This window comes from Diorhabda carinulata, chromosome 10, assembly GCF_026250575.1.
Source record: "Diorhabda carinulata isolate Delta chromosome 10, icDioCari1.1, whole genome shotgun sequence".
In the NCBI taxonomy this organism is placed as follows: Eukaryota; Metazoa; Arthropoda; class Insecta; order Coleoptera; family Chrysomelidae; genus Diorhabda; species Diorhabda carinulata.
Window position 1 is genome coordinate 11,252,714 of NC_079469.1, and position 27,101 is coordinate 11,279,814.

A 27,101-nucleotide genomic window follows, 5' to 3' on the forward strand; every position below is an offset into this window, starting at 1 on the left:
CTTGTTCAATATCTTCTGTTTGTATTATTTGTTCGTTTTCATAGTTTTCTAGCTCTGGATGCTTTCCATCCTAGATTTTTAATTGTTATTCTTCTACATTAAGTAGCTCCTCAAAGTGTATTCCCTCCACTGTATTTTTCTTCTTGTCTTAATACAACACAATTTTTATTTTTCATTTGTTTTGTTATTCGGCTTACCCATTCTTTAAATTTTTAGAGCTCTAGAGTAGAGCTCTGATTTTCTTTACTATCTTCTTTTGTATTTTTTCCATATTTCTCCCATAATATGGTTTTCAATGCTATTACCATGTCTCTAACATTTTTTCTCTAAATTTTATAATTTTCGTAGTATTCAGTCAACTTATTGCATAGATGTTTTCTCTATTTTTGTTATGGTTCGTATAATTGACTTGTAGATGTACTATTTATCGTTTATTCTTGTTATAAAAGGTGCCCTATTTAGTTAATTTCTGGCTCCGCCACTGCTACCGTTTTAGTTTCACGTTCTCATAATTGTGCGACATATTACGTCTAGAATTCGCGGTTTCCTTAAGATTAAGTAACAAACAAAGAGGGGACCATTATCGAAGAAATGGTAAGTCATTTTCAAGAGAAAGTTCTCAGCGTTAGTGGACATAATATTCATTCCTCAATTACCGCGAAGACTTGAACTTGCGAGCGAATTTCTTTTCAATAACTTGTGATCGTACGCGTTGAAAATGGTCGTTAAGGCACTTCTAGTGCTGATTTTTTTAAGATCAACCCTTGCCAATATCACGACTATGGAAAGTACTCTTCCCAGTGAAGCTGTACATCAAATAGATTACAGCGAGGGTACTTCCGTAGAAGCGACGCATTCTTTACCGCCAGGAAATTTAAGTTTGAGTGGTGCTCCGAACAATACTCAACTTGTGAGGGGTAGTTTGGCTAGGGTTTTGGATTTTTATAACACTGAATTACTGGCCGCGAATTTTCCAAAATTCAAACATACTTTGAGCCAGTCTTGCCAAAAAGATGTGGACGCTTATATACAGGGGTTGATAACTGCAGAGAATTGGGCTTTAAAGAGTAAGTTTCGTTTTAGGTTATTATAAAAAATAAGTTATTTTTATTCAGATATAACCTTCATTACTAAAATTTTATTAATCATTATTAGTTTTACGTTGTAGAGAGAGTGAAAAATTGAGGGTAATTCCTATGTTTGTGGTTGAATTGAATATAGGTTGTAGGTAAATGATATATCCAAGGGTGGTAAATTGACGTACAATTTGTCGTCACGATCAATTGATATCTTTTTGATAATTGTTATTTACGTCCTTCAGAACAGTGTTAGAATGCGTTGTTACAATATAGGGAGAAGAAAATTATCTACGTAACGAGGGTGAAAAATATTAATTCTCCATAAATTTATAACCGAGGTGCAGCCGAGTTGACCAAGCAGGTTAGATAATAGTCAGTTTTTCATCGAGTTCTACTCACTTGTTTGCTCTCTGCAGCTACAAAACAGGTCAAAAGTTTTTGCCTACCCTATAATTTGCGTTATACACAAAACAAATGAAAACAATACGATCGAATTTGTTAATTATATTTTAAAGAACATATATAAATAATGATATAGTAATAATAAAGTCTGTAATTGTTACAAATTTAACTTTTTGAATCATATAGATGATTCTTAGCCTACTATATTTTATCACTCAACATATTCACCTCTTAATTGAATACATTTATAGCAGCGAACTTGCAACGTCTCTAGATCTTTCAAAAAAAATTTTTTTCTTCTTGCTCTGTAAATCAGGCCTCCAGCCTTACGACCTTTTAAACTTTTTTTCAGTTGAGGAAAGAGATGATAGATGGACGGAGCCAAATCTTGCGAATAAGGGGGGTATACTAGTAATTCAAACCAGAAATCATGAATTTTTTGCATGGCAGCATGAGATTTATGTGCTGGGGCGTTGTCCTGCAAAATCAAAACACCTTTGGATAGGTTTCCGCGACTTTTCTCTTTAATTTTTTCCCGTAGAGTGGTCAGTAATGTCGAATAGTAATCTCCAGTTTTATTCTTATCCAAAAAATCAAACATGATTACTCCATGGCAATACCAAAAAACTGAAGCAAGAACTTTTCCAGCAGATATTTGGACACGAAACTTCTTAGGTATAGGAAAACTAGAATGTCCCCATTCCATCGATTATTGCTTTGTTTCTGGATCCTAGAAATGTACCCAAGTCTCATCCTTAGTAACAATTCGGTTTAAGAAGTATACATCGTTTTCAAATCGAGCACAGATCGAACGCGATGCTTCTATCCTTGCTCGCTTCTGGTCAACATTCAAAAATTTGGGGATCCATTTTGCAGCAATTTTTCTCATGTCCAAATTAACGTGAACTATATGATGAACGCGTTCTTATGAAATATTCAGTGCTTTAGATATCCGTTTTAGCCCAATTCGATGATCTGATGAAATCATGTCATGAAGTGCATCGATATTTTTATGGACTTCCTTTTATGGCCTTCCCAATCGGTCATCATCTTCAATGGAAAATTTACCTCTTTTGAAGCTTGCAGTTCCATTTTTCAAGGTCGCATACGAAGGACATTGATCACCAAGTGTATCAAGCATATCTTCGTAATACTGCTTACCTCTTTACCTTTTTAAATACAGGTACTTGATGATGGCTCGATACTCCAATTTTTCGAATTTCACAATTTCGGTGGACATCTTTTTTCTTTTAATTCATTGCGTAACTCTGGTTCACTTTTTTGACGTCAAACTTTGCACTGACACTTCTAATAAGTTATTGTTCGTTGCTATGGTAACGCAATATTTTGTTTATGAATGGAACTGGTCTGGGCTAACTAGATATCAATACATCCTCGTAATTGCCGTTGAAAGCGACCTTTTTGATTGATTTTGTGCTTGGAACTGGTGTAGGCTAACTAGATATCAATACATCCTCGTACAGCTTTCTTTCTTCAAAATCTCTTCAATTTTTACCAGGTCTCCTGTCGCCTTTCCTGTAAAATATCCCCAAGTCATCACTGAGCCTCCGCCGTGTTTTATAGTCTGGATCTAACAGGATCTGGCATCCTGCGTACAAACACTCTTCTCTTAGACACAGACTCAAACTTTGATTCATCATTACATAAAACTCTCTCCTATTCTTCATGCGATCAATTTTTATATTCTTTAACCTCTTAATTTTATTTTGGCGTCTTAAAAGAGGTTTCTACACTGCCACCTTCTCAAAAAGGCCAGGTTCTCACAATCTCTTTTTCACTGTAGAAGTACTCAAAGGCAGATCTCTGGATTCATTGATCTGAGCTCGTAACTCATATTGTTTACGTTTACTGATCAATAAAATACGTTTATCTTCAGCGGTTGTGGTTTTCCTAAATTGCTCTGAACGTTTACTATCGCCAAAGCTCTTTGTGGATGCATATTTTTTCACATTGTAGTCCACGAGTTTTTTTAATTTAGCGGTAATGGTACGGTTACTTTTGCGATTAATGCACGAGTTTCAACTGATAGTTACTTGGTTTATCCATTTTAACACTTACAAGTCTGAATTTGTGAGAACGAAAGTAGTTCAGCAGTTCAGTGGCTGCGAGCAAAAATCAATTAAAATCGAAGAACTACCGGATGAAGAAATATCACTTGGGTCGCTTACTCCAAGTTTAGGTACTGGTCATGAATTCAAAAAATGTTCGTGTAAAACCCAGTTTGTTAACAAAAAATGTCTTTGTTGTAGAAATAATGTTCTTTATAATTCCAAGTGTCATTTTAGTAATCCTTGTTGTAACAAATCATTTTATGGTATGTTTCCATAAATACAATTTAAACGCAAGATAAATTAGATAAATTGCTTCTTTTTCATTTAAATTGTCCTTCATTAGTTTATTTATAGAATACTTTGTTATTTCATTCTAGATAAATAGTTTATTTTACACTTTAACTGTCTCTCATTAGTTAATTTATAGAATACCTAAATATTTCATAGTCAAATTAATAACATATTACACACTTTAACGGACACGATCAATTTTTCCATGGAATAACTAGGTATTCCATGAATAATCCCTTCACATCATGAGCTTCTCTTACCAATGTATTATATTATAGTTCCTAGTAAATATCGAGTACTATCGTGTTGAATACATGACTGCATGATCATCATCACTAATTTCAAGTAGCTTTAACAGCGAATAGTATCAGTCCATCACTTTCACAATATTTCATTTGTTTGGTTACAAGTTTTTTGTTAGCTTGTACTCATTTTAAATTGCATCTTGAATATGTACCTATAAATTAAGACTTATGTTTCATCGCGTTATACAATATGCTATTAAGAGCAGACATCCATAAAGAAATAATAAATTCCAGCGTTTTTAGACAACGAGTGAAAGAATGAGGATAATTATATGAAATTCGTGCATAAACATATTATTTGATACACTTTTATATTATTACATAATCCTGTATTCATAGTATAAAGACAACGTCGTAATGTGTAAATTGTTTTTACTGAAATATGAAAATCAAGTGGTTAAAAAACAAGATGTTTCATGATTATCAGTATTCATTTAGGAAAGACTAGGAATTTAATTTGTTTCTTTTATTACAATTTTTATCTGAATGTAATATGTAAAGATAAATAGGCTTCAGATGAACATGTACAATACTTGAAGAAGACCTAAAAAAGTATTACAAAATTACTGAATACTATGATAAAATTGATGATGGTGCGATTGATAGCAACAGTAATGGCAGGAGAAAGGTAAACAGGAATTTGAATACCGCAGTGGCATTAGGCAATAATATGTCTAGAATGTTTTTTCATAATGCATTAGATAACACTACTGGTTTGAATGGGACTATCACTAGAAAACTTAGGAGCAAATTCTAGCTTATATGGAAGATATACTAATGGTATCAATATGTAACACTTCCAAAACAATTTCACGAAATTGATTATTTAAGCTGGAAAAGCAATGAAAACAAAAGCAATGCTGGTAACCAGAAAACTACAGTTGAAATTTTTTCTTAATCTATTAGAACTTTCGGTAAATTGATTGAAAATATTATTGAGCATAATGACTTTTGTGGTTTGTGAAAACTATCTGATTATTTCTATTTTGAAACTGTTTCTTTTTTACAAGTTATATTGGAATATTTCCATAAAAATGTTTTAGACTTCATAAATACGGATATTTGTACATACTATGAAGTCTGAGTGAAAAAAATTAGGGAACATATGGATAAAATATCTGTACTTCAAATTTTTCCAAAGTTCCAGTCTTCCGGAACCAGAAATGTAGGGTACTTCAATAGAAAGAGTTGTGTCTAGACATGGACAACATTTTATTACCAAGTACTCGTAGACGTTAATATTATTAGCAACAGTTGGTTTATGTATAGGGATTGAAAAGAAATTTGGGATTAGGAAATTAATAAGCTATTACAGGTGGTCAAATTCATACCTAAAGATGCAACATAAGAATAATTTAATCACTTCGTACTTGGACGTTGAACGCAATAAAAAAATAGGAAGTTGGAAGTTGAATATTTGCCCTATTTATTGTATCTATAATTATTCAAATCGTCCGAAGATCTCAGTATCTTATTAATATAAGCTGGGAAATATATTGACGGATTTTATTTGGGATTCTTAGTGTCTGTTTGACAATCGTATAAGTGAGTCATTTTGGAGATTTTCTCAAAATGGAATTCATACACAACAGTTCCAGTGTGACTGAGGTCGGTCATAAACTGCGAGAACCATCGATATCCTCGAAAAAACTCAACAAATGGTACTAAAAAACCGTTGCATTAAGGCTATATAGGCATTTCAAAAGAATGCATTTGCCATATACTGGCTGAAAAATTATTCACTATTACTCACTATATTGAATACACTGTTTACACCACCACTACACCACTCACAATTACACTGTCTGACTCGCGTTTCGATAACCGAGTTATCGTCTTCAGAGACTGAAGGTAAACTCAACAAAACAGTTTAGCCTTCATATATTTTGGATAAAGGTAATTATTTCCAGTATTTATTATGAATCGTATTACATTTTACATCTTTACTGTTTTTCACTCAATTTATTGAAAAAATTATAAAACAAGGATTTCAAGTTATGATTTTTTATTATAAGAATTCATCTTTAAAAAAAGTTTTGATATGAAATAAAGTGAGGGTTCCTAATTTCGCTCCCGTATAAAGTGACATAGGTATTGAAAAAAATACTCGTAGTTAGTCCTTTGCAATTAAAGGAAATTTGTATCGTGTGGACTGACCATTGTTTCCTTATAACCATAGGAATACTAATTTGGGTTCGGGCTGTCTGTACTTCAGTTGAATAAATCAATAAAAAGTGAATACGAAGAAGTGAAAAATAAAAAGTATTTAGGAATGTTCTTAAATTTAGAACAAGAGCTAATTTTGAAAATTGCTCAGTGGATACAATTAGCTAATGAATATTATAAATAATAATGCAAGATAAAAACATTTGATATGAACACAAAAATAATTGCTGACCTATTGTGTAGAGTTACCGAATACAACAAAAAATGAGAAAAGAGAAAATTAAGGATATTCGTGAGAAAAATGATGAGGAATATTTAATTAGAAAGAGGCAGAAATTCATAGGAGTGGTAGACTTATATGATTATATAGATACTTCTTTGGAACATCATGTGAAATACATCAAGAAAGAAATAAAAGAATAATTACCAGTACCAGCAGCAGGAAGAGCTAGAAAAATACCAAAAACAAAGTTAGAGGAACAGGTAAGGCGGATTTGAAGATCATGACTATTAAGGAAGGTAGATAGTTGTAGCAAAAATATTTGAAAAAAACTCTGGAAGGAATGTCAAGTCTTAGTTCGGAGACTTAACCAAAATTTCCACCACTTAATATTTCTAATTTTGTTCAAATTTTAAAATAATGTCAAAACCTGTCAGTTTTTCTTTTCTTTTGAATGATTTTCTTTTAAAAAATACGAAAATCTTTAATAATAATAGGAATAATTGAAATTTTCAATTCCGAACGTTCTCAATTTTCCTGATATGGATAAAGTAGAACATGTTCTTATCAATACTAATTGTTATTTTTAGTTAAAAAAAATATATTTTGACTTAATTTTATAGGAGGTAGACTTTTTCTCCTGTCTATTCACATTTTTTCTTTGAATATTATCAAAATCTCAATTTTTGAAGTAGTTAATCGTACATAACAAAGAATTGAACTGCACTATTACAATGGGTGTACTTCTTCTTCAAAACCACGTGGAACAGCAACTTTATAGTTACAACTATTTTTAATTTGTCTATACATCGTGTTGTATTCCTCAGCCGAAGATCTCTGCCACGTGCAAGTTTTCGTCGTTGCCAAAACGCTCACTGGAGGACAAGAACTCCTTGAGGTGCAAAAAAATCTTGAAATCTCTAGAAGAAAGATCAGGGCTGTTTGGTGGATGGTCGAACAATTATCATCCAAATTCCATCAATCTAACTGCTGTGCGCCGAACCGTAAGTAGACGAGAATGCTAATGGAGGAGTGTAACACCTGCAGGAAGTATTCGAAGCCTCATTTTTCACGGAACCTGCAGTATGTATTCAAGGTCTCGCAGGCGGCGGGTGAAGGAGTTTTCAGAGTTTCCAGGCCGGAGGGCGCACCAAGATACGTATTATTGCTCCTTAGGTCCGCATGTACCTAACGATTGAGAAGATAGAGTTTAAATTTTTTAAATGGGGAATATAGATTATTTTTTTCGTTACGTATTCAAAAATGTGAATTTACTCTAAGAATTAACATAGAAATCAGAAAATATAAAATAAATACTTCCAATTAACAAAACTCGCTTCCATATCTCCCAATTCATTTCCCATCTTGGTAATAAGGAAGTAAGCAAAATCTATGACACTGTTTTTTAGATAGTATCTAATAAGAATATATTCAAATAGTTTCCGTGGCAATGATCTCGACTCAGACTTCTTCCACTCTGTATGAATCTACTTTTTTGTATATTATTTCTCAATTGAATTAGAATCGCACATCGCTTCAATTATCTAACTGTGTTAAAATCGATAATTATAAAATTAGGTAGAGTAATACAATAAAAAATTACATAACAGATGATTATAACTAGTGTTTTTCTGTTGATGAAGAAACTTTATTACCTACCTATGTAGGTTGACTGAATATTTACATCCTAAAAGTATTTGGAGAAATGTCTACTTTGTTTATACGTAATAAGATTATGGTAAAAGCGATGTTGCGACATTTTTTTCGCGCATAGATACACAATGTAGGATTCTGTAATCAGATTACGCGTAAAATCATTTCCAAAACTAAAAAAAATTCCGGATATTCATCAATGTTTGAAAAATATTTATTGAAAATTTACGTTAGTGTGTTATTTTTGAAAATTTACATTATTATTATTAACTTTTATTCAATATTCCTGTTACATTATACGGGGGTGAAATTAGCAACCCTTATTGATTTCATATCAAAACTTTTTTTCAGGATGAAGTTTTAAGAAATAAAATTTTAACTTAAGATCCTTGTTTTATTTAAAAATATTGATTATTCTTGAATTTTTTCCTGAAAACAATAAACGCTATAATTTATAATATTTTTAATAATTTTAAAGGAGAGCAGTAAAGAGATTCATAACAAATGTTTAAAAGTAAGGGCTGCTAATTTAACCCCTGTATAAAAGGAATATTGAAAAAATAATCATAGTTAGTCATTCCAGAATTTCAAGTTTCTAGCATTACTGAAATTTTAGAAAAACAAACTCAATTTTAGTCACCACCTTTTAGGGTGTTTTCTCGTTAATGTGTGAGCTGAGGAAATTTTGTTATAGGAAAAACCCATCTTAATTTCATACTTCTAATCATCTTCTGAATTTCGTCTCATGAATTTAGGAACACTCTCGGTATCAGAGCTAAGCGACTAGCATTGCATTTTAAAAAAAAATCTACAATTCTGTGATTCAAGTTAATAAACGTATCATCAGAAAATTCATGGAGTTCAGTTTTATACAGAATATTCAATAGACGAATTATGGCATTTCAAGTTTCTAGCATTACTGAAATTTTAGAAAAAACATACAAGGAAAGGAAATTTTGTTTTAGAAAAGATCCATCTTAATTTCATACGAGCAATCACCTCCCGAATTTTGTCGCGTGAATTTAGAAACATCCTGTATAAAGAAACTATTTATTTATTTTCTCAGCAATTTCATCATAAGTCTTACTAAGTTTTTGCCTTTTCTTTCGGTTTATTTTTTTTGTCTCTACTTTTGTACATATGAACGAAATTTCCAATTTTCTCTATTATTGGTTGGTATTTTTGAATCCTGTTCTTTGTCTTCGTGAATTCTCATTTCCTAATATCTTTGTGGATATCATCTATTGCATTATTTTGTTTACCTATTGCTCTTTTTTTTTCTCTATATATTTTGGTTGTTTTTGGTCCTTTTTCTCTATAGTTAACCAACACTGTTGTACTTCCAAATCTCAATCAATTCGCTCTGGCTTTCTTTTTATGTTGGATACAACTATAAAAAAGCGTCGACTAGAAGTCGCATTTCAAGTTATTACAAATTTTTGATCGATAAATAAGGGAGTGAGGGCACTCTAATTTTTTATTTTTCTCGTTAGGACAATCAGCAAAGTTTCGAAACTACTATTTTAAATTATTCCGACATAACCTAACTAGGCTTTCTAATTTACATCAAGGATTAATACAAACAAGTTCTTCCTATTTAAAACTTATAATTTTCTATTTACCTGTTTCATTATAAGAGTACACATTGTGGTTCCATTTCTATAGCGTTGTTTATGTTAGTTTAGAAATTAAACAGAATTTCTGAAATAAAGATGTGATAAATGGTTTTATAAACCTGTCCAACAGGTTCTAAATCAATTTGTGAAGCTCAATATTGATTGTGATTTTTTTCTACATAATTATTAAATATTGAATCAAAGTAGTTTTCAAATTATTTTGAGGATTGTTGATAGAGTCAAAAAAATCAACATATAATTTGTGGAGTAATTAGCGAATATGTATTAATAAGTTTTTACTCTCGTCGATTGAATAATATCGACAATTCGATAGAATAATATTATTCAATCGTCCTGTTAAAAGTTACATTCCAATTAAAATATAATGCATTATTATGGTGCAATTAATGATGACATTTTGTGAATTTCTATATTAAGCCTCGTTTGTTTTGCAAACAAGATCGTTCGAGTACTTTTGATGAAGTCGAAATTCTTAGCTTTTGGGGTTGGTCGAAAGCACGAAAAAATCTGCTGCAGTACAAGAAATTTATGGATTGGCAGTAAAGTTAAAAAATCAGGAAGTAGTCCTCAGTATGAGCTTTTTACTAGTCGGAAAGCCAACCGGAGTAACTGAATAAATTTCTCAATAAAGCATCAGAGTATCATCCATTCCTTCTGAGCAAAGTTAGTGATAAAAAGTGTTTGGCGCGGATTGCATCCATTATGGGTTTAACAAGAATCTTCAGCAGAAACAAATTACTTATAGTCTTTCCATGTCATTCGTGCAAATCTCAAAGTTAATGATGCCTTTTATTAATTGAAGTATTTGAGGTCCATCAGAGATAACTGTTTTTCGTTTTTCAGTACTTTAAGCAGGAAATTTCTGAAAACATTGACCATTTTTGTCGAAAGCCTTAAAAATTGATTCAATAACCCTAATTTTATTTCTCTTAGAACAATTTTTGTGAGTCTATGACGTGATTTGACTCGACTGCCCTATAGGCAAATGAACCACTCTGTTGTCCCCATAAAAAATTAACCATCTCCACATCGACGCAGATCACCCAGCTACATATGTTCAGTACGTTTTTTTTTCTATAAAAATATTGAAATTATGTTATTTACTTATTTCATAGATGTTGAGGGATCAATGAGTTTCATTTTCTCGTACGATATGTAGACACTTGTCACAAACTAGTAACCTTACTGGAGCTTTCACTTCTAATAAGCATGTGGCGATCTCTTTTGACTATTTCAGTGTGCGTGTTGTTTAAGTCATGCATACTACCTCACCAACCAGAATAACCAAAGCCAGTTTTATTCTAGTACTATAGACTATGTCGCGTCATCGTCTGATTCAGAATCTATCCACTGTACTGTCTTTAATTAAGGTCTCTTCGATCATGAAGCAATATTAACAAAATTTTCGGTAAAATCCAATATTGAAAATGCTTCTCGCAAATTATGCCGTTGTCTAGCAAAGGACTGGAAGATTCTCTCGGATCATATAGACTTTGACTTTTCTCCCCGGGAGTATTAAAAATAAGCAAAATAACCCCTATAGATTTACAAATATCTGCAAAGAACATGTGATCTTTATCTCACTTGAGGAAAGTTTCAGATAGTGTCTTTTTCCAAATTACGTAAAACTATACAGAAACATTTAAGACAATAAAAGCCGCCAAGGATATTTATTATAATAGGAGACCCGCCAATTCTCGAATTCTCCTATTGTTGCTAGGAAACATAGTCTGTTGTGAATGCTCTAGGAAATAAAACTTCTTCGTCGAGCACAAACTTAATAATTATTCTGTAAATGTAGTCAAAAATTTTACGAATTCTATAACTCCTTCTCATGATTCGTTTTCATATTTCCCTGAGGCTAAAGTGAATCTACATAGTTTCTTCTTTATGAATGTAGTTTTAGCAGTACAATTAATGACATCAAAAGTAAGCCCTCGTCTGATACTGATAGACTTATATTAAAAATGGCACTTTTCCAAATTACCTCGAGACGGCAATAATTATACTTCTGCTTAAAGTTAAGGATCAAGCATCGAACTATCGCCCAATATAAAATACTCACTATCCATAAATTTGGATTTTTCAGCAACAAATGCACAAAATATACTATATTCTCGTTCCTAAATAATGTACTCTAAACTAAATTATGCAGCCTAAACAGCCATCACTCCACTCCAACAACTTTTTTTATTTTTCTAAGGCTTTCGATTGGGTTTATCATAATATTTTAATCAACAAATTGCAGTACTACGGTTTCAGAAGAACACCTCTCGCATGGTTTGAGTCATACCTTACCAACAGAAGTCAGCTTGTAGGGGTTGATACAACGATGTCTTCTTGCAAGCCAATAGTGCCTCAAGGCTCAGTACTAGATGTTTTCCGTCATGGAAATTAATAAGAACAAACATCGCACAAGACTTGGGAATCAATTCTTAAAATAGCTACAACGAATATGATACCTGCTATTAATGTGTTAGGTATCTGGATCCTCGAGCTCAACATAATTACCTACCATCTTTTATAACTTTGAAAGGATGTTTAACAACCGTATATTATATACTTATGAAATTTAATAAATAAAATGTAATAATAATTCAGTTCATTTTTAAACAGGCTACCTACAAATTCAAAATTTTATATATCTGCAAAATTGAGTTTGACACCTCTGATATATTGTATTTTTCTTCTGGCTATCGTTCACTCATTGATTAATATACTTTTATTTCAATGACATTATTCAATTAGTAATTGAGGGTGATAGTTATTTTTGTCTTGATTTTTGTATCCTAACTTACGCATATGAATATATTGGACATTGTTCCCATCAGTATCGATCGATGACTCCCATGTTGGCTATTATATTGACTATCATTGCTTTATTTACTGTTGCGTGGAATAGCTGAGTTGTTGATTTCCCGAAACATTGACGAAGCTTTTTCAACCACGTTGTTGAGCGCCAACCTCCCCATTATTCTCTTACCCAATATTTTGCCTTGCTTTGACAAATTTTCTGTGTGCGTCCAATACATAACATCGTGTCATCCTCATACACAGATCAAGGTTAAGATCATGGCTGCATGTGGATCTTAGTAGTAGACGATCTCTTATGCTCGGCATACCATGTCAAGGATATGCAGATCACATCACATCACACTCTGTGACATAGTTCAAAGAGGACATGAAAAAGAGATAATCACCAAAGCTCTCATGGTGTGCAGAAACTTTGCATGGAGGAATTGGGTTTGTAACCCTACGGTGGATGTACATGGCAATTGTGAGACCAATGATATTTGGAGCAGTGGTTTGGGGTACTAGAACTAGTCTGAATACCACGAGGAAGAATCTCTCACAGGTACAAAGACTGGCTTGCTTTTGTGCAACTAGGGCCATGAAATCTTGCTCAACAGCTGCACTAGAAGTGATTCTAAAACTCTCATCTTTCCACAGAGTACTGGAGAGTATCACATAGAATGTTCAGAGACAGAATCATCAAAGAAAACTCGTTACTTAGTAATGACCAGCCTTGGGACATGCCTCAGGATGTTGCATCGGAAGTTTAATTTCAATCATAAACTGTAAAAGCAATTTGGATCAAAACACTATATAAGAAATGAACCAAAATGCCATTAAATGGTATATGGATTGACCATAAACAGCAGACGGACCTAGAATAGAAGTGAACTGGCCCAAAACCAAACACTTTAAAAGCCTGGACAGAGCACCAAGCATTTTTCAAGCAATTGAAAAATGTGTTCAGTTCAATCTAGAGAGAAACTATCCCAAACAGGAGATCATCATCCTCTCCGTTAGTCAAGCAACCATTAAAGCTCTAAGCTCCAATATCATAAAATCTAAACTCATTTGAGATTGCCTAGAAAAATTGTACGAGCTTATTTTTTTTTGTTGTCATATTTATTAGTCTTCTTAATTTGTTATTTACTAGTTGTTCTTCTAATGTTTTCATAATTTTGCTTGTGTTTGTTTTTTGCGAATCAAAAGCTTGTTCAAAGTCTCAATAATTAAAATATGAACGAATAAAATATCTGACAAGGAAATAAACCATCATCAGTTTTCTGTTGGTATCCTCTTTCATATTTTCGTTAGAATTATTTAATAGAACTTTCTCGACATAACGTCAATTAATTTTGTGGTTATTATAAGTAATTATCATTCAATTAATCGTAGTCTAGATATATTTCTGTTTTATGTTTAAGTTCTTCAACTTCATTGGATATGATTAACGGATATGATATAAGTCGATGCGTTGGTCAATCGAGTCAAATGTATGTCAGATATCTTGTTATTCAAAATCATTTGAGCAACAACGTGTATATTCAATTATATAACAAAGTGAATGAAGCATCGTAATGCGATTAGCATAAATCTTTAATTTTATTATTCAGTGAAATTGAACTGAGATAATTAAATGATATTTGATTGCATAGAATTACAATTTTGTTAAACAACGCTGTTTATGATATATTATGTCAGCAAATAATAATTAATATTAAACGAAACGTGTGAATTACAACTTGAAAAAGTTTTTTAAAGAAATATTTTAAATACAGAAAATATATTGGGAAATATTTGGAAGTGATATCGATTCTGTTTTTGGTCATAAAAACTCGAGAAATCAATATTTTCAATCATTTTATATATTTTTTAGCGCATTTAAGATAGAAATGTGTTTTATGGCCAATAAAAAATCCTAAAATCATAAATTCTTTGATTTTTCTCTACAAACTGGATGATTTGTTCCGAAGAATGTCTAAAAGTGCAGACAAAAAACCATTTAAAAAATAAATTATTTATTATCAAAGTTTAACCAATTTTACAAATTATTGAAAATATTAAAAAAACTAACTAACAACAACCTACAAATTTTATCATTAATCGTGTTATTACCTTCGTTAACAAAAAAAAAACATTTATACACCAATTAAATCATTGTGAATTCAACGCAATTTTACAAAGAAAGCATAAAGCTGACCATGATGGTTTTTTAATTTATTTCGAAATTACACTTCATCTGGTCATCCGGTAATCTTATTTTCCCGGTTGGAGACTTTTCCTCAGAAAGTGGTATTAGGCCTTAGTTAAAGTATCTGGTACTTAGATGGGATGAACAATTAATATTAAATTGGACGCCCACAAGCGTCGAACTAACGAACGACGTTAAAAGTGAAAGAAAAAGGTGGAGGTGGAAACATATTTTGAATTAAATTAATAAAAGCTGAAAAAACTATCCCCAAACTTGATTCTCCAACTGCATATCCAAAAGAGTACAACAAATGAAAAACAGTTATAAATTAAAAACAATTCAGATTCACATATATATTGAAGATAAGATTGGGACTCATCTATGGACATCCGGGATGGTTCTAGCCCTCAACTGGATTTCCAGATATTGGAGTTTGTAGTTGTTGCTTGTGATGGTGCATTTTTTCCGGATGCCTCAATCACATTCATGAAACAAACACAAAGCATAAAATGAATAAAAAGCAGTTATAAATTATAGTTGGTATAGTTGCAGCTCTCAACTGAGTTCACAGTTGTTGGAGTTGAATTTAATGGAATAGTGGAGTTCTATGTGTGGTGGGACTCCAGCCTGGCAGTTGTAGAACTGCAGAAAAATGGGAACACAGATGGAGATTATTAAAGAAGTAACGAGTTGGTAGAACACAGATGAATAAACAGGAGCTTATGCTCCATCTGTTCTATTCTATTCGTTCTGTTTCCCAAATAAATCATAAATAAATCACTCCTAGCCGGTAGTGATGATCAAATCACATACAAAATATAAACATAAACAGCAGAACTATGACAATGAAACAATCATCAAAATTAGGCCGAATACACACGGATCAACTGAAAAGAAACTAATTTCTAACTAAAATTACTAACCATTTCGCAATTTGTATTTGGATGGGCGACTACACACGAGGCAACTGGATGCCAATCAGTCGGCAACACGTTGGCGACCGGTTTAAAGAAACTCGACCTGTTCATTCGCTGGCCACTTGAATCACCCTCTTCATTTAATTACATTATTCTAGTTTCTTGAAACTATATTTGTTATTTTTTTTATGTAAAAAGCAAGCAAAGATATTGAACCCTTTTACACTCGACTAATCCAAGTAGTGCCTGCCGTGCGTAGATGCCTGTGGATATCGATCTTGAAACTCTGACTGATTCCACCAGATTGCACTCCTTTAAAGAAAGGAGTCTTGATAAATTGACGTTCTAGGCGACTGCAGGCGAACTTCGTGTTCATGAGACACGTCTATCTAGCGAGTAGGTCTCGCAAATACTCCTCTAGTTGGGATATGCTAGACAGTTCGGAAGAGGATCTGCCGTGGTAGTACCGGTAAAACAGGTCAGTTCTTCTATGTTGTAAACCATCCAAGTTTCTAGTGAACTCTGGATCGACTAAAAGTCGAATTGCTGTCTTCTGTATTGAGTCGAGCATTCTCAGTGTATGCTTGGAGGACAAGCTCCAAATGTGCGAGCCATATTCCAAAAATGGACAAATAGGATAGTTTGTACATTTGCAAAAGAAGTTTGGACTGGATTATTCAGTTCCACGCTGCCTTTACAAATAAAATAATCTTGCATATTGCTTATAATAACTTTAACCAAGTGATATACTATTTGCTGTCTGTAGATAGAGTATATCTATGAATTTTTGGAAAATGTATTCAAAAAGTAACTTTATTGGCATAGAAAATAGGAAAATTACACAATTAAAAACCTGTTGAAATAGATAAATGATATTTTCTGGTAAAGATAGGTAGCTCCTGGAACTCTTTCTTGATCTTGGTGTCGTAGTTTAGTATTTCCTTAAGGTTTCCCAAGACGTCAAATAACACCGTTAGTAAGTTTAGTGTGATTGATATGAAGTTTTTTATTGTCCTAATTTTTAGAGAAATAGATTGTTGGATTTTGTATAGTGCTGTCGCACATTTATAGCACCAAGAATATTGTATAAAGTTTTTAAAGTTTGTCTTGCTGAGAGTTCTTGAAGGTTGTTAAAGATTTTTGGTATCGTGATCTGCAGATTCGATTTCAGTTTTTTGCATTTTTTTTAAAATGAACGTTATACGTTTTACGAATTGTGAGCATTACCTTGTATATTTACATTATATAATTTTGTATATGTAATATTAATAACTGTGTTCTAGATATTGAACAGAGTGGAGTATTAAGTTATTTTTAAATCAAATTCCAATCAGATTTGACCAGAATAATAAGTAGAATGAATTATATACATAATAGTTCGATTACCTGATAATGCCATAGTACTTTATAGATCGTTTTTAATGACATCTCTTTAATTCACTTTTCAATTTCATATTCCTCTATATAATTTCCATTTCTTAACTTTTGCATCGATTCGTCGTCTGTGGTACGCGTTTCATCCATGTTTACCTTTTCCTTTATAAGTTGATACTTTCACTCCATATCAGTCATACGAGGTGTGATTGAAAAAACGGTGAATGAATTTTAATAACAGCATTCACTTACGCTACAAACAGAAACGAAACATCAAAACATAAAACATTTTTTCTTATCATATGTACCAACAACTATCGAATTTTAGTCGAATATTAGTATAAGTCATAAAGGACATAATACATTATCCAAATCTTTCAATAAATTAAAATCTAAAACACCAAAAACCTTGTACTAATTGTGAGGCTGTTTACATAGTTCACACATCTGAGCATTTAAAAAATAAAATTGTGATGTTGTCTACATAGGGCAGACATCTCAGCATTTAGAAAATATACTAAAAGGTCATCAATACAATTAAAAAAATAAAACAGATTTCATAATTCTTCTAATGGAATCTAATACACGAAAAAGATAATTTTTAGAAATGGTTCATATTCATAGGAATGAAAAAGCTATAAATGATAGAAAAGACCTAAATAATTTGAGTAAAATTTATATCTCTACTTTATAAATTCTAATAAATCTAGAAATAATTTGATTGATTATTACTACATATTTGAGATGTAAGAAGTAACTAACATTTTTCTTATTCAAACAAATTTCTGTTTTCATTTTATTCTTATTTTGATATTCGTGATGTAGGTGATCTAATGATTAGTATAAATATACAAATTGTCAATACAATATTTTGAAAAAAACCAAAATCAGTCTAAACGTCAATTTTAATCTTTAATCTAATTATTAAAAAACACTAATTTTAAAACAGAAGACACCTAAAATCAAGAACATTTAGAAGAGGAAACATATATAAAAGGTCTAAGAAATAAGAAATTTAGTTTTTTATTTAGACATAAAAACGCATCATATCTCTCAGCACAAATAGAAGTTTATATCGGTTACTTTAGAAATCGTTTTAAGTTATTTAATCTGACAAGTTTCTAAGAAATTTTTTCAATATCTCAAGAAGATTGAGAATGTTATCAAACCTCCGAAAAATGTTTCAGATTTTCGAAAAAATAAATAAACTGTTAAGAAATGTATCGACCGTCAGCTGAAATTTGTGGAATTGTTTCAAGAAATTGTTCTTATATCACATGAAATCCACAATATCAAATATTCGACAAATTATTCCAATTCTACAGGACAGACTAGAAAACTACCCATACTGTATGAACAACTTCTTCGGAAAATTCGGAAAACTACTCTTAAGAAATTGTTTTTTTGACGAGAGGTGATCAAACTTCTTGGAAATTGGTTGAATTATTTAGACAGCTCAAAATGTAATCAGATTTCCAAGAAACTTTCAGAAATACATTTAATTTTCAAGAAACCGCTCGAATTTCTGGCATGAGATATCGTTGTATTATATGGTTAGTCCTTAATGGTATTTATGATCTTATTAATTCTGATTTGAAGATTTAATGGAAACCATTGAAACGAACGTAGCCTGATGCAGCTTACCTTCTCTTCTATATTGAATAAACCCAAAACAATATATTAGTCACCTATTCAAATTAACGTGCTTTTCAGTTATTAGGTCTTACTTGAGGTTATACGTTGCCAAGTCAATGAATGTGGTCACGCCATTTTTACCACTAAAACTGGAATAATATTCATTTTAAGCAAAGACGCGGAGTGCATTAACTCGAAAAGAAATTTGTTTATCATAACATTGAAATTCAGTAAAGTCAATCATCGACTCTGTGCGGCAAATAAGCTCTATAGAAAGAAGTTTCATACATGATAAAAAGGACTAATTGTGAATATTTAAACTCGTTATCTATCGGTGGACTCGATAAATCTTTAGCATATATATTGATTTCTCAACTGAATTATTCAATTGGTGGAATACCATTTCACAGCCCGTCGCTAAAGCGATACCGAAAATGTACCATTAGTTAAATCAAACTAGTGCATAATGAATCAAACAGTTTTGTTATCTCAACATTGTATCAGTTCACTTTCATAAACAATCGTCGCTCGACTGAAAAAGAAATGGTTGAACCCGTTTCTTGTATTTTTTAAAAAAATTATTCACAAGTACAATTAAATTCAAGTTATCATGTTAGTTTTCATTAGATTTTTTTTCATTTGTAGGAGCGGAAGGTGATTAATTTGGAAGCGTCATAACCACTATATATAAGTTACATATAGTGCTTTTTCTACAAGCTAAAACTTGAGATTGAAAATAATGCACTTATAAAGATTGAGAATACACCTTATTTATTTGTTATACTGAAGAATATTCTGTGACGGTTATTGAAATTTTGATAGTTGAAGTTGTAGAACTGTTATTCATTCTTTTCGTTTCCTTCGCATTCACTCCTTTCTCTATATTCTCTCCATTCGATTAAGTAACATCAAACTTTGATTGAATCGTCTACCATCGCACTTCAATGGCTTCAACCAGCACCAACGACTATGAGCAATTCCGAATTAAAGTTGTTTCACTTTCTATTTATATTAGTGGTTTTATTCAAGAGAGACAATATTACAGCCACGTCGTTTCTGTAAAATTTATTCTGTACACTTCAAGAGGCGTTAAATAATAAAAATTCGGAGATAAAAGTTGCATTGTTAGATCTAATTTTTTCACAGTAACCATTCTAAAGTGCCACTTACTTGATTCACCGTTCCAACTACTCCTGGCAGGAAACCTGGACGTATATCGAGGTTAACGTCTTAAAAACCGTCATCATCTGCTAGTGAATGGATTTAATGGACTTATATCGGTTCCCTTTAATTTGAAGCGACAGCCATAAGTCTTCCGGAGCCAGATTTGAGCAGTACGGAGGGTGTGGTTGGATTGCAATTTATCTACTGATACGCATTTTGTCGGTAATAGACGATTCTTATTGAACTCATATGGTTATTGGAAAATCCGAATTGTTATTTCATGAACCCACTGTACATACGGCGTTAGAACATGAATAACAATTCTTTTCGACTGCTGCAATCGGGTCAAGTTGAAGGAAGCTTTGGCCTTATACGAAGATTAATTTTATTGTCGCAGGGAAAGTTTTGAAATTTTTAATTAGAAACATATTTTAAACAGTTCAAGTACACACATTGAAATATAATAATGAAACCTCTTGCTATTTACACTGTGTCCCAAAAAACTGAATACAAATGTGAATATAAGACATTATTTTTTGTTCATACGTCAAAAGATGAACTTTGTTTTAAGTGAAGTGAAATTTTATTGGTTTTATAAAAGTTATTTGACTTGAAGAACTTCAAGGAAAAGTATCGTTCGACAAAACTACTGCATTTTAATAGTCTTTGGTAACCCCAAAGACTTAAGGAAATATTATTTTGGTTTAGACTGTTTATAGTGTCGTTTCGCAGTGTTGTATATATTGGAATGTTTATTTTATTTATTTATATGATTTCTATTCGTGAGGTTTAATTATTAATAAACACCGTCGCTTCCTTTCTTAATTTATTCAAATACTTCACTTCACCAACTTAAATAATTTATTAAAATTCTTCGATTACTTGGCTAATTCGTTTTGTTCGCCACTACTACTTATTATAAAGTAAACTCAACTGCGCTACAAAACTTATATATGAATAAAAAATATCCCAAAAGGATTCTCCAAACTACTAGAGCATAAAGAAACAATTGAATGAATAGACCTTCATAGAAATTATTCGTGAGAAAGAATGTAAATAAACCGCTTGCTTGAGACCAAACGAATTCCGAAATGTATAGATAGTAATGCACCTTCGCCAAAATTTTTAATTCAATTGTAGGAAAGTAGGTTCCTATTAAGGACCAATTTGTTTGTAACAATATTGTTATCGACATATTTCATTTATTTTTAAGATAAAGTTCCTGATAGTACTACTCGCAACTGATAGATAATATTGCAAGTAATACACCTGAATTGATGGGAAAGTAACCCTTGTAGATATTATTTTAATATTATGTAACAAACGTACCGTGTCCTTGATTTCTTGTATGCACCAACAAAACAATATGACCTGCTTAGTCTTCGCTGCCAGCCGAATCTTACATTTCATCTCGAGTGAAAGTGGTTTCAGTATTATTATATAACAGCTTATCGACTTGGTAAAACCAATGGTTGATTAAGACAATAACTAGGATATCGATTGATCATAAATAAGTTTCTTTAGAATTGATTACTAAACATATTCCGGTGAAAATTTGTTTTATAATTTTTGATATTTAACATAAAATTGATTGAGTAATGATCATTTGTTCTCTTAGAATTTATCCATATTAGAAATTCCTTTCAATTATTGATAAATATGAAATATTTAGAAGGATAGCATTTTGTTAATAAAAAAAGTAATTGATCCAAAGTGAATAGCTTCTAAAAATTGACAAATAATGAAATACTTAAGTCATTCTGGGTGACTGCAGAATTGTTTCTATTGGATATTAATTTTAGAAGCTGGGTATTCCTAGATACAGAACGTTAATTAATGCACCTGTCTTTAAACTTATATAAGTATATTCCAAAACGGAATAATCCTTTACATAATTGGAACACTGTTTCAGCAAAATTAACAGATTGAGGAATTTTATAATAATTTTAAATAAAGATTACATATGTACTTGGAATTAATTATAGAGATGAAGGAATCAACATTAAATTCTAGAATAACATAATGAGATATAACCTATAAATTGATGTTGAATCTTACACTTTCAATTTTTGTAATATTATAGTTATATAAATAAAACAGAAGAAATTAGAGAGAATACTCTCAGTGTATTGCGGAAAACAGACGTCGTAGAAAAGAAAATAATCAAAAAAAGTGAAAATGGTAAGAAAAATGAGAAAAAAACAAACCAGTTACTGACGAAAATAAAAAAAATGATTCGGGAGTATTAGTAGTAATTGGATAACCAAACACTCAATCACAAAAGAATGGAAAAAATTCGAGTGTATAAGTAAAGACAAAAAAACTAAACGGAAATATAGTGGTTGAAAAAATCTAAATGATAAATGAAAATAAAAGGAATACAATGAAGAAATTCCAGAAGTGTGCAAGGACTAAATCAGTCTAAGTTTTTTTATAATTATAATATAATAAAATAATGATAAAAGAGCTGTAAATATTAAATAAATTATTTAGGTCTTTTTTATTAATGTTAGCTTCCTCGTTCTTATAAGTATGAAACATTTCTGAAAATTATCTTTTTGGTTATTTGATTCCGTTTCAAGAATTTTTGAATCTTTATAATTGAATTTATGCTTTTTGATATATCTTGTTCGTTAATCCAGTTCTATTTTTTTTATTGTATTGATGATCTTCTAGGCTATTTTCCAAGTTTTGAGATGTCTGATCTATGCAGACAGCGTCACAATTATTACAAGGTATTCGATATATAATATTTTTTGTTTTGTTTTTGGGTGTTTTAGATTTTAGTTTAGTGAAATATTTGGATAATGTATTATGTCCTTTATGACTTCCATATCTTTTTTGATCTTCCTCTATTTCTTTTTGGTGTCTTTTAGCTTGACAAACTTTTTATTTGTCGTATGACCGGTAGATCAATAAGCAGCTGCCTACTCGATAGGCTTGATCCTTAAGTAGTTTATAATCTGAATAAGACTTTTTTGGAAAAAATGGGAAGTTTCTGTATTAAGCTCTGAAAAGCACCAAAATTCTACAACTTAATGATTGTTTGAAACATTTACCAATTACTGATGACCAAGAACATCTTTAAACGTGAATTCTCAGAACATGAAATGCCAAAAATAATGAAAATCGATATGACTATCTTTCTATATATCCGTATCTGACCAGTTCTGAATAATAAAACTTTCTAATTTGGCATTTTCGTGGACGCACATATTGCACCAATTAAGATAACATAACCTAATCAAAGCTAAAAATAACCTAACCTAATGAGAAAATGGATTTGTTCCTTGGCCTGCTTAAGTTGATTAAATATAATCGTTTGCAATTTTTTTTCACTGTACATCTTTCTTTTCCAAATAAAACCTTTCATTTAATTCATAAATCCAGATCAAGAAGCCGAACTGGAAGTCAACCAATCCAATTACTGGTAACAGTAATACTTTCCGAAATCTAAGACGTCGATTAATAGATTCCACAACTTTGAGAACGCTAACTTAATATGTTTTTATTTCAATCCACAACCGGGCAGATACGGAAGTATAACGCTAAAAGTTATTACCAAATTAGTACGAAATGATGGTTGTTTGAAATACTGATAATGAACAAAACTATGTCATGACGTGACCTATAGTCACATAGCATGAGATGCCAAAAATTATTAGAATCGATATAAGCCTACTCTTTCATCCATTTAAATTAGATTTTAATCTCTTAGCGACCACCTTAGACTAGACTAGTATAAAGAAAACTCCATTTGTGGGTTTTCTTCACAAATGAATGAACTTCTACATTCACCGGAAAAATTCGCCGGTATCAGAATATATAACATTTTATAACAATATGTAATTATAATTAATACAAATATACTGTTTCGCTTTCTGCCATCGAAAGCGAAATTAATATGAAAGAGTGAATGTGATCGACGTAATTCGCAACAAAATAATTCAAAGTATGTCTTAAACGTTTACTTTCAAATTAATTATTTAATTGTACGATGCAATCTATAACCATCCAAATTTAATAACTAAATTAAGTAGATATTTTAGTATATAGGGTAGGCGAGTGCTGATTCTATTATTTATCATCAAATTTTCTTCAGACTTCAGCAAGTCTCAAGCTGTTGAGGCCTGTCTACAGTACAAGCAACCAAAATTCGAAAGAGTTACATCTCTGTATGAAGATGAATTGCGCCAAGCAACGCGATATAATTCTTGCATTTAAAAGGCTCAATCACAGGCTTTTGGAAAATGTACTCTTACTTTTAAAAATATTTTTATTCTACACACAATCATAAATTTGAATCCGCCTTCTAGAGAATTGTCTATGAACTTTGATTATTTTTCGAAAGCAGTTAATTCTGTACAAAATTGGTTAATGTGAGAAAAAATATTCGATGTTGGAATTATTACATAAATTATCAAGAAACTAAAGGTCATCTACGATTCGGCCTCACTGTTGATCAAGGACGATCAAATCTTCGAAAAATTATGTTTATGTTATCAAGCAAGCAAAAACCAGTCGCCGTTACATTTAAACCATCATTATCTTTTTCGTAGCTAATTCGCACTTTGCAATTCACTGTCTTGACCTTTTTTGAATGTGGTGGTGGATCCGACTCTTTTGGCTTTACCCCATTAAATACGGCCTGCGTAATATGATTGATTAACAACCTACAGAGCACTTTCCGAATGGTTTCAATTATTGGACAAAGAATCTCGAACCGTGGCAACTCTTTTATCTCAGAAGATGATAATTGGCAAATATAACATTTATCTGGTATTCAACAATAAGCGTGTTACTAATTACACTCCATAGAAATGAAATGCTTCTTGAAGAGCCAAACCAAACCGAGGCTATAAAAAAATAAAGATGGTTGCCTCTTATTTATTTACAGCATTCTTCACTAGGTGAATTGCATTGCCAATTAGGCGGTCAGTCTCAAAACATATTTTAAATAAATATTAGTAATCAGAAAATATTATATCACAGATTATTTTTGGAGCGTGTCGCTCCATTAAATTATGTAATGTGATTTTCTGTTGAATATTCCGTGAAATTGTAAAATTACACCAAACAGTTTTTTATTCGAAACTAGCTGACGCCTCGTTTGATAATATGGCGTGCGCCAAATTGATTATTATTCGAATTTCATACATTTATGATTTCTTTGAATATATTGCTTTCTTAAAACGAAACTATTTTATAAATTTAGCTTAGCCGTATTTAAATGAGTACTTTGAGCTCGTACTAATGAACACAGGATGCAGAAAAGATTGTACGGATACATATCTGACATTCTAGAGCGTATGTACATAATATTAGCCACATTTGCTGATGTTAAAGAAGTTTTAACTGTACGGACAACTGCCGAAAAAATCACGGCCGATATTCAAAGCGCAATTGATAATATAAAGCACTTTGCTCAAAAATACAATATATGTTTCATCACTTAATAAGTCGAGTGACTGACACACAGATGGCGCTGTCATTGTCATATCTATATGACGTTTATGAAGTACCAATTTTCTAAAGAATCTGTGTGGAATTTCATAATATTTCGATTAGTGAGAAAAAAGTGACACAGGCTGTACAACATTTTTTAAAAGTTTGGTTGATTTTAGTAATTCCGAAAAGAAATTCAACTATCGAAGAGTCTTTTCAGGCTATTGGGTTACTCAAAACAAAAGAATGCTGCGAAAGACAAATAACTGCAAGACCCAGAGCAACAACCTTTGTCAATGATTGCTACCGGGGACTTACGGCTAGTAGAAATTGACTTTATTCCTGTAGAATCCTACATTTTTGAATGCCAGAGGTGTTTTTGTTTCGATCTCAACAATGAGGTCAAAAATCCGTAATGCTACCTGAAGCTCCAGACCACGTTTATTGGAATACCAACACTGGCGTAATGAATGAAGTGATTATGGATAAATCCATTGACACCCTCACATTAACGGCCTATCCAAGAAATTCACCTCTTTCTTACAAGTAAAATCATGATCTGGTCAGGGATTTGTTCTAATTGCCGTACTGAGTTTATTGTATTAGGATATGACAGTTATACAGGAATTAAGTAGTGGTTAAGTTACTGCCACAATTTCATGCCGCTATAGGCGCCCAGTACATTTTTATTGATTATAGTGCGAGACCTAATCGAACTGCGGTGGCTTTAGAATAAACAAAATCAATGCATGGTTAGAAATCTTTCACAACTTCAACTCTTTGCACAAAAATTATTGAACAGCTTTATAGAAAGCATGCCAAGTTGTGCTACTGTTTTTGGCATTTTTTGCTCTAGTTTTCAGAATCGAGATTGTTTATTTGTCGACATATTAATATTCCAGCGAAAAATTTGGATTGAGACATTTTATGACTGAATTCATTTTCAGTATGCAAATTTTCAATTGTCCCGATAAATCACAAGTTGATTCACGGGTTGCGAATTGAGGTCAAATTGATTTTAGTATTTTGAAACGGACTATTTCGTTTCGGTTGTGCAAATAACAATTTTATAAATTTCAACTAAACCGAGTATTTATAATTCAATCATGTATTTGTTCCAAATGTAATACTGATGAAATGTTGGTGCATTGCGAACAATAGATCGCGTTCGGGGATAATGTCATTGAACACATTTATTCTTGAATATACTGTTTTGTTATTATTATCAGTTCGTTTCACAAGAACAAATACTGATATTAAATTGCGGAAAATTGATGATTACCCACCACAACCTTAAAGATTAATTGTATTGAAACTTATTAGATATTATCTGGGTGAGTTGTTTTCCGCTCAAGTACAAGGAGATCTAAATACGTTGTGGAAACTATCGTATTAACCCTGCAACGGCGAGAATAATTTTTTGTTTGCAAAACAAAAAAAGAATGATTACTTAAAAAATTGTTTGATTTTATATTTTTTCTTAAAAAAATAGCACTTTTCTCAAAAAGACTGTTACATATAAGTAACGCTAGCCATATATCGTATAGAAAATGTCTATTTTTAATGAAAAAATAAATTGTAAACTATAAACATAATCCAACATCACATTTAACACAACACGTACATGTACTCATACAGCATATTTCTCCAGCACATCGGTGTCTTTTATTATTAGGAATATTGGTTAGCAAATGGTCAAGTGCAGCCAGGTAATTTTGGGAAACTTCTCGTCGAAACTCCACTTGAGTGGGCGGTGT

General features: G+C 31.7%; 1 protein-coding gene across 1 annotated transcript in view; it reads left to right on the forward strand.

Moving 5' to 3' along the window:
• Window positions 1–729: 729 nt before the first annotated feature.
• LOC130898931 (nose resistant to fluoxetine protein 6) overlaps window positions 730–27,101 on the forward strand; it is a 47,287-nt gene continuing 20,915 nt past the window's right edge. The window contains exon 1 of the mRNA XM_057808537.1: window positions 730–1,067. Coding sequence (XP_057664520.1) covers window positions 782–1,067 — 286 coding nt within the window. The 5' untranslated portion in view covers window positions 730–781. The remainder of the gene's footprint in view (window positions 1,068–27,101) is intronic.